At 37.7% G+C, this 9,527-nt stretch overlaps 1 protein-coding gene across 1 annotated transcript in view; it reads left to right on the top strand.

Moving 5' to 3' along the window:
* Positions 1-2,970: 2,970 nt before the first annotated feature.
* The window catches only part of LOC126284550 (cell cycle checkpoint control protein RAD9A), a 29,599-nt gene continuing 23,042 nt past the window's right edge, over positions 2,971-9,527 (top strand). Inside the window, exons 1-3 of the mRNA XM_049983550.1 lie at positions 2,971-3,282; positions 4,830-5,035; positions 5,131-5,452. Coding sequence (XP_049839507.1) covers positions 3,249-3,282; positions 4,830-5,035; positions 5,131-5,452 — 562 coding nt within the window. The 5' untranslated portion in view covers positions 2,971-3,248. The remainder of the gene's footprint in view (positions 3,283-4,829; positions 5,036-5,130; positions 5,453-9,527) is intronic.

The raw sequence follows: 9,527 nt of genomic DNA, 5'->3' as shown, positions 1-9,527 counted from the left end.
AATAAAATAAATGCACAACTCCTTCACTTTCATTGTCACAAAACTCACAGCAATTCTCATTTCACCAGCTATCGATTATCCTTAAAAATTACATTATTGCATTGAAATAAATCTGAAGTTGCTTTATTATCGCGGCGGATATGAAAGTTTCGCATATTAATCATATGGCAAAATTCTCTGCTCTTTGTGTACTATCATTTGCCAAAATCATATTTCGATAGATCAAACGATTTATGAGACACAGGAATTTCTGAATTTCTTTCTGGTCTTTTCGCTGGCTCGTGCTTTCATGACGCAGTGGTTTACATACATTCAATTTTCTCGAAATTTCAAGTTTAAAGAATAATTCACTATGTTTTCTACATTTCATACGAAGCAACATATGGTCTCACATGCACGAAACGCAGATTCATAGCGGCCCTTATTATTCACTGCAAACTTGAAGATTTTCTTGCAGTAGTTTACCTGATATCGAAATATCACAATAACTACGAACATTAACGCAATACTTCGCAGTTCGTCATGAATCTGACAAATTAGCTTGTAAGATGTGCGAGAATCAGATGTTTTTAGCTGATAGTCTTTTTGCAATAGTTTGAGAAAGATTGCATATCGACCAGCTTGCGCGGCTTGCTGACCATGTAGTCACCTGCTGACGTGTCTAGCTCACGCTGTCAACTACACTGGCCTCCACGCCTTCCGTACTGAACTGTCAAAAGGCACAACGAATTTTAAACGCACAATAAAGTCTCTCTTATACATTTAAAACATATACAATCAAATGAGTAGCAAATGCTGCTAAGACTTCTTTCACATAATTCAAGTATGTGAACTGACCGTTCAACACTGCAGTTAATATTAACTAAATCAACGGAATTTTACTGGCACTGAGTGACAGATCAATATAAAACCTTCTTGAATATAGTGGTAGCAGTGTTTTGTATAGTGAAGTTAGGTACTTTGTCAGTCGTAGTTGGTACCGGCGGAGGTTCGAGTCCTCCCTCGGGCAAGGGTGTGCGTGTTTGCCCTTAGGATAATTTAGGTTAAGTAGTGAGTAAGCTTAGAGACTTATGACCTTAGCAGTTAAGCCCCATAAGATTTCACACATCAATTATAGAGGTAGTGTCGTCTGAAAATAGGAGGAAAGGTGTTTTTGCCTCATACATCACAGACAGGTCATTGATAGAGATTAGTACGAGAAAGTGCCAAAGTACTGAGCGTTGTGGAACTCCATATTTCGCTATATCCCAACCATAGCAACCAGATGTCAAGCCAGAATTGTTGAACATGGCCTTTTGATTTCCAAAGTATATGAAATTCATAAAAGATTGTAATATTATGAGTTTTTAATAGAAATACCAAGTAATATTGTGAAAGGGAGTTTAGAAAATTAATCCCATTTAATGAATCTATCTATAGCTCATTTTCTAACACAATGAGGAAATTTATTAATTATTGGAAATTTATAAAATGATATGCTATAGAGATCATTGAGAGACTCAGTGGTCTTTAGCAACTATATTTCCATCTGTTTTGAGCTGGTTCTATGGAATTTTGGAGGAACTTTTAGGTGTTTGTAAAGAGATGCCACAATATTTCGACCCTTAATCTTCTGCCAAACTACAGGTGAAACTGGTGAAGATATACTGAGCTCCCTCTGAGTTGAGTTTAGTTAGTCTTGGGTACATTTTGAAATAAAATTAATGCTGATTCGTATGAGTAAGAATCATGGGACATTAGATTCTGTGAATTACGTAAATATGGGTTAAGATATGAAATATAGACTGCTTAACATTCTTTTTTATCACTAACAGGTGATTTTAATCAGAAATGATGCACCAGATTGTTCGCGGTTTAATCTCTTAGGTGGGAAGGGGGTGTTAACTGCTGTAACTTAGTGTCAAAAATAGGGTCTGTTGCAACTGTAACGCTTGGTGGCCAAAGGAGATAGCTGCAGAATCCCATTGTTGTTACTCTTATAGTGTGCTCTGTGATTCAGAAATGATAAATATGGTTCTGCCTGGAAGCCATTTTAAGAGATAAGATAATCAAATGTAATTGTAAGGGAAACTCATAAATTAAGTGGATCAGTTAATGATGAGTTTTGCAGTAATAGGTTTGTAGGTTAATTACTATGCGAACAAAATATTACATACAATACATTTTGCTGTTTATTTTCTTGGTCTTTTGCCACAGCCACTTGTTAATACTGCTTCTTGTACCAAAGCTATGCTATAATAGTGCTCTTAAACATAAATTTAATGTTTTGACTTTGTGGATTGCAGCGTTATCAGTATACGACGGTAAAAGTATGCAGAGAAACAACAAAACTATTTTACATACAGTCAACGGACTAGATTTGAGGCCACATTCATTGAAGGCTCCATGGAGGAAGGACAGACACATTGTGCTTCGAAAGGAACTTTCAGCCACAACCACCCAAAGATACATCACATGCTGTACAATATCCTACTTAACTGTGCCGCACGTCGCCAATCTACTATTCATTTTACATACATCTGCGTGACAGAGTGGAGAGCCGGTGTGGTCTTTACAGAAAACAACAGTACCAGAAAACAGAAAATGATGGGAAATAGTGCGTAGTCTTTCAGATACAGTGAGCCAGAATGATAGACGCTTTGAAGACGTAAAGTTTGTACATCAGTTCGTTATCGTGACCAAGATTCCATGTTCAAAAATCATTAATATATTTCAACAAAAGTATATTGTATGTGACAATAACAGAAACGCCTGTCTGTGTCAAAAAATTGAAGGAAGCGCTTCTATATAACCCGAAAAATTTCGAATATAGCGGCATAAAACCAAATATGATTAACAGCTGCCCATGGCTGTCATTGGCTGCGTTGAACTCGACACGGTAACGCATTATCAACGTACGGGTAATATCATGAGCAATCGCAGATCGTGGACAGCACTTTGTAACGTTAAGTGCAACAAAAAATACCACGTAAATAATTAATTGTAACAAGGCTTAGTGGGGGATAAAGAGCCTATACACAGGTTTGTCTAGTGGAGTCTAGAGGCAACTCTGATTTTGTAAGTACCAGAGACCATTGGTAGCATGGTTGTACAAACATCGCTGGTAGACACTCAATTAGCAAATCATCTTTGGTAGTAATAGGAGATTAACGTTTGTTTTTGTTGTGGGTATGGCGGTGTAGTATAAACAATGTGTGATATGTGAACCGAAAAAATATGTAAATCATGTATTTCTATATTGTCACACTATGAAGTGTATCATCCCGGGCTTGAATGTAAAAGGTTTGTGTTTTATGTATTTTATGCTAGAATTTAATATTTAGTTCCATTCTATGCAGAACCTCAAACTGCATGAAAAAACATCATCTGCTCCTCCTCCACAATCCATATATTAAGCAGCACTAATCTAGAGGGAATATTAGAGCTTGTTCTGTCATACGAACAGAATGGGTTCGTGCAGTCAAGTGCAAGAACTTGTATGATGTGATACCTCAGTCATTGAGTATATAAACCACTCTGTTGTATTGCAACTAAGATATCAATGCTGTCCTTAGCCTTGACATAAATTAGTTTTGTTACACGCACAAGTCTTCGTAAAGATGTATGTTGTATTACATTGTTTTCATAATTTGATCATTAGTGATATTAGGTAGTAACTGTATACATGCATGTAACGAAACAAGAGGTAGGCCTAGTAGAGTGACGATTTTGCACTTATTAACAGGAAGCTTAAGGTGTGCAACACTACGGCCAAAAACAACCACCACAAAGACCTCCAGGAGATAACTTTAGTACAGTAAAGAGTATCATACATTGATATACATGTATTCAGCAATCTACGAGAGCACATTAAATGTCATATAGATCACACTTTGTAGCATGAGACGGAATTAAAGAACTTTATATGGGGTTACTCCTTCTGCTCTAGTGAAGAACATTTTCATAGAATCTCTGAATTTAATGTTTTAAGTTAATGAACAGGTCTAATTAATACTGTAATACTCCTTTACTATTACATTAAAGGAACATATTTGTTTCCTCATCTCAGAGACCACTCTCCATGGGACTCATGGAATGTGATTAATGATGTGTTCCAGTTTATGCAACAAAAACACACAATCAGTGAATCCCACATATTTAAGATACATTGCACATATATCAAAATTCACAGAGAATTACATTTTTACCATTGGTATCAGAAATGCACACCATAAATAATTTAGGAGGCCTATATGTTTTTACATGACAAACTTATGTAATAGCTACTAACATATACCTTTACAAGTACTTGCGTTTCAGAAAAAAAAATTGTTGGCCTATAGAAGGTAGGCAAAACAAATGACTCCTGTTTCCTTAAATGCCCATGCATTTCTCATCTGCATTTACTGATTCCAGTGTTTATTATCACTGGGCACCTGGAAAACAAGTATAGTACAGAATTGGCAGAAGTATCATTTTAGGATAGATTAAAATTATAATAAAAGATTTTTTTTTACTCCACTTTCATGTTTAAAAGTCATAGGATCTTATGCCTTGAGATCTAAGTACTTTTGTACATTGTTAATTCAGCCACACAAAATGTTCCATGAATTCCATCATGAGTGAGAACTTTCTGGGGAAGAACTCTAGTTGTATGCTGACAGACAAACAGGAACAATGGGCCAAATCCATGTTACATCTTAACTTGTTTTTAAATATTGAAATTAGTGAAAAATTGTAACTGGTCCTTTAGTCAGATACAGTAGGTAAAATCAAAAATTATATCAAGAGCTTTTGTGAAAAAAAAAAAAAAAACATAAACTGATGCACATTTTTGTTTGTTTCTACAGTACTGGCAAGAGCAATACAATCATTAGCAAAGATTGGGGATGAACTTTATGTAGAACCACAAAAAGATGGCATTGCTTTTAGGAGTGTGAATTCTGCCCGATCAGCATATGCTACATTTACATTTTCAAAGGCTTTCTGTTCCTATTACAAAAGGGAAACCAGCACTGATAATGAGGAAATAGTAAAATGTAAAATATCAATGAAGGTATGAGTTACCGCATTACAGTAATTAGGCCTACATATATGTTTTCTACAACTTTACATTTTATTTCATTCACTTTACTGTGTTTTCTTTTGCAGTCTTGTGCTCCAATTATTCGTTCACCAGCAAATTTAGATAAACAGGTGGAAACATGTTTGATCCATCTTGAGCGTGATGGCACAAAATTAATTTTTGAACTACGCTGCCGTCACAATGTAGTGAAAACACACTATATGCCAATACTTGAATGTGAAACATTGCAAGCTGTTTATCCAGTGGATGATGTGCCTAATAAGTTATTGCTGGAAGCCAAAATACTTGCTGATGCTGTGCACAACTTCCAGTTGACACAGGAGGAAATATCACTGTCAGTTACTTCAGGCAAGGCGTTATTGAAAAGCTATAATGATGAAGTGATAGGTACGTATTAGCATCACTGCATATTTAATTTAATACCAGTAGCAGGCCATTTTGTACATTTGTATGTAGTTAGTTTTTGGATGCCATGCCATTACATGTCTTCTTTGTGTCTATCTCATTACAGCATTACAGTAGGTTTAAGCGACTGCTGATTTTTAAAATTATATATAATAGGAGTATCAGAAGGGTACCAAGAAAACAAAAAACCACATAGCTGCAGACACATGTCGCAACCCCATCTTGCGGCATGTCACCAGTTATGTCCTCCATGGGTGGCCCATTTATTTTTGCCATGTCCACTCTCACTGCTCTCATCCAGATCCTAGCCTTCAGAGGAGTTCCACCACACCATCATGTTGGACAATGGTCGGTTATCCATAGCAGCAGATTTCAAACAGTTCTGCACCTCCAGTTCAAGCACCAGTCCGCCATTTCAGTCCTCCTTTAAATGTCAAGGTGAAGCATGTAGTGCATACATTTAGACAGTGAAAAGCAGCAGGCACTTCACCATTACAGCTCTGCTCTTGCTGTTTCTCACCACAGAAAAGGGACATAGCCTGGCAGAGCTCCTCCATGGGCAGCTACTGTGTCCTCCACCTCCTGGCCCCACAGCCCATGGAACTTAGCTGTTTGGACATGCTTGTGTGGGGCAAAACCTTCATAGATGCCAACCACAGTGGACTGCACCTTTCGATGGTGGACACTGAGGCATTTGGAGTGGTGGCATGCCCATCTGCCCCATTCATGGCTGCCAGCTCTACCATTGCTGCTGATTCAGTCAGTGCATGGAAGCAGAGGCCTTGGTGTGACTTCTGCCTTCTTGGCTGTCATCACCCACACCATCATGCTCCTGCACATTCCGAGACATCTCAGTTTTTCCTCCCTGCTGGTGGGATTTTTGCTCTCCCCCTGCATCGTCTCGGGCACTTCCAGTTGTATGCAACCATTTTGGGGAAGGGATCTGGTATCCTGGTCCCAGTGATTCTGTAGATCCACCAGATGGCATGAGAATCAATGATGGGCGCTAGATGGTGTGGCTGCATCTGCAGATGCTGCTGTCACAGCTGCGGATGCACCAAAGACACATTGGCAGCAACTACGGCTTTCCTTTAAAGCCAGCAACTCTGCAGTCAGTTGTGTTTTTTGAGTCGTTCTCAGTTCTGTCTGATTATGGTCACTATATTAGGGTCAGGTCCAAGTTTGCTCCTGGAACTGTTTTGCAGTTTAAAATTGTGTTTAACATCTCTGTCTTACCGTTGCGATATTTATTTACAACTTACCCAATATTGCATTTATAGTCATATGTCAAGGTTCTTAAAGCAAGTTTTTGCTATTGTTAATGTGACATCCAGCCCAAGATGCTGAAGTTGGCAGTCACGTGTGCATGAGCTGTACTTTCTTGTATGTATGAATGATGTGTATTTCTCCTTTACTGATGAATGCTGTCACTGAAAGCTTTGTGTAAGAGTCATGTAATTGTGTCTGTCTGCAACTTAATGTGTCTTGTAATTAGCAATTTGTGTTTTTCTACAGTGATAATATTCCTACCTGCGGTTTCGATTGTTTGTTAACTCTGTGCAGCATTCTGTCAGGAGAGTTCCACGTTCATTCCTTTCCCGAAATCTGTATTCTCCTACTATTTTTCCTCCTCATGCTTTTCCTACTGCTAAATTCCAGTTGTCCATCACAATTAATTTCTTACCTACTCAGAGGAACTGAATAATTTTTTGTCTCATCATACATTTTTCAATATTGTTATCATCTTTGGAGCTAGCAGACAGACATACTTGTTCTGTTGTGTTGGAATTTAGCTTTGTGTTAATCTTGGCGTGTTCACTATACTGTTCATAGTATTTCACCCACAATAATTTTTCTTAGTTATTATCAGCCCTGTGCTCCTGTGTTTCTCTGCCTGATTTTTTGTTGACAATCCTGTACTCACCTGGCCAGAAATCATATTTTTCTACCACCACAGTTTACTATTTCCTACTTTATCCAACTTCAGACCATCCACTTTCTTTTTAAATTCTCTCCTACCTGCCTGGTTAAGTGAGCTAACATTCCATGCGCTTCTAGAACACCACATTTGTTTTTTCTGATGACAATAGCCTTCTGTGGAATCTCTTCCAGACTCTGAATGGCCAACTGTTTCATCTATGGAATGTTTTTCCCAAGAGTATACCATAATTATTAAACCATATATTACTGCTGCATGTCTTTGAAAAACTATAGGGCTGTAATTTCCCCCAATGCGAGCCAATTTGCAGCACTAACGTAGAAGCATGTTGGCTAATGTTGCATGGCCAAATCAGTTGATCCTCAAGTCTGTTGTCCCTCCAGCTACTGAAAATGCTGCTGTTCCTATTCAGAAACCATAAATTAGTCTAGTCCCTCCAACATGGTAACACCTATGATATGGATGTCTGTTGTTGAGGCGAGCATGCCACCCTATTATACCTAGGTCCACTGTTCATTGGGTGTTTGTTATTATATCATGGCACATACTGTGTATCTTAATGTTACCGCATCCATTAGACTTCATGTAAAAAATTTAGGATTGAAAATGGAGTCAGTCGAAGAGAACCTAATAAGTGCAGGCTTAAAATTAGACCTGAAAATAATTATATTGAGACTAAAATAATTTTGATCAACATTAAAATGAACTCATAGAACCAGTTGATGGATTTTGTATTTAATGTAATTTAAAACAACAGCAAGATGACGGCAAAAGAAGTAAATAGAAGAGTAAAAACAGCTTGGAGTATATGTTGTATAATAAGAGGAGTATTCAAACTTAAACTTGTGATACACCTGGAGTGTGCAGTTTACAATAAGTTTATATTGCCAGTTTTAATTAATCGCAGTGTAGCATGAGCATTCAGTGTGCAAATCTTGGGCTTCAATAGACAAGAGAATATCGAGGCAGACATGTAAATAAAAGTTGGATAGACAATGTTAGAAAAAAATGCAGAAGAAACAGTGATGACCATTACATAAGACTGTAATGTGTAGAAAGGTGTAGAGGATGCCTCTATCCAGCAGTGATAAGAACGGGCAGGGGTACTGATTATGATAAAACTGACAATAATGTGAACATAGTAACTGTAACTAGAAAATATAATTAGCTGCTTATTAATGAAGTCTTATTGCTTTAGAGTATAATTCTTTTATCAAATGGTGTTATTGCACTGATTATTAAAAATCTGTAAGTGTGTTGCTTGTCATTTACAGCTTGAATTGTCAGTTTTCTGAAAACATAGTTATTTGTTTATGTTGTCGTATTTATCATATGTAGGATGTATCAAGACTAATTAATTCATTATTTGCATCAGGTATCTGAACATAATAACTATAAAATATGTGGCTACCTCACTCCTTTCATTATTTATTAAAATGAGGACTATACATTATCATGGCCATAATCATTTTTTGATTAGTCACTAAATGCTGATAAAGTTTTCTAGTGAAGGAAATTTTCTTATAACGAGCCACCCTTGTGCCCGTTGGTCAGAACATAATTTGTAAGTATATTTTTAAACTGTTTATAACCAGTGCTGGCCAAATATATTTTACTTTCAACACTGTAGGAAAAGACACATTGCTACTTGCCATAAAGGAGACAGGCACAATTAAAAGACACTTACCTAAAGATTTTGGCCACAGCCTTCATCAGCAAGAAAAGGAAACACATCATTCATACAAACAAGCAAGCACACCTCATGCTCAAATGAATGCAACATATGGCATCTTGGGCCATAATGCAACTATTACATGGGATGCAAGTAGCAATTTGGAGGAGAGGGGGAAGGAATAGTAGTGCACGGGTAGGTAGAGACATGAACATTGTCCAGTGGAATGTACAGAGACTAGAATGCCAACAGGTGCAGCATCAGGAGGTTGTAGGGCAGGGAGGTGAGGGGAAAAGGAGAGGAGGGGAAAGATGGGAGAGTGTGTTGCAAGGGCTGCAAATAAACCAAGTGGGAGATGAGAATGGGGAGAAGATGATAGGGCAGGGGGATGGAAACTGTTGGGTGGAGGGTTTGGGGCAGTATGTTACCGTAAGATGAGACCGGGA

The sequence above is a fragment of the Schistocerca gregaria genome, chromosome 8, assembly GCF_023897955.1.
Source record: "Schistocerca gregaria isolate iqSchGreg1 chromosome 8, iqSchGreg1.2, whole genome shotgun sequence".
Classification (NCBI taxonomy): domain Eukaryota; kingdom Metazoa; phylum Arthropoda; class Insecta; order Orthoptera; family Acrididae; genus Schistocerca; species Schistocerca gregaria.
This window is presented reverse-complemented; position numbering and strand designations above follow the sequence as displayed.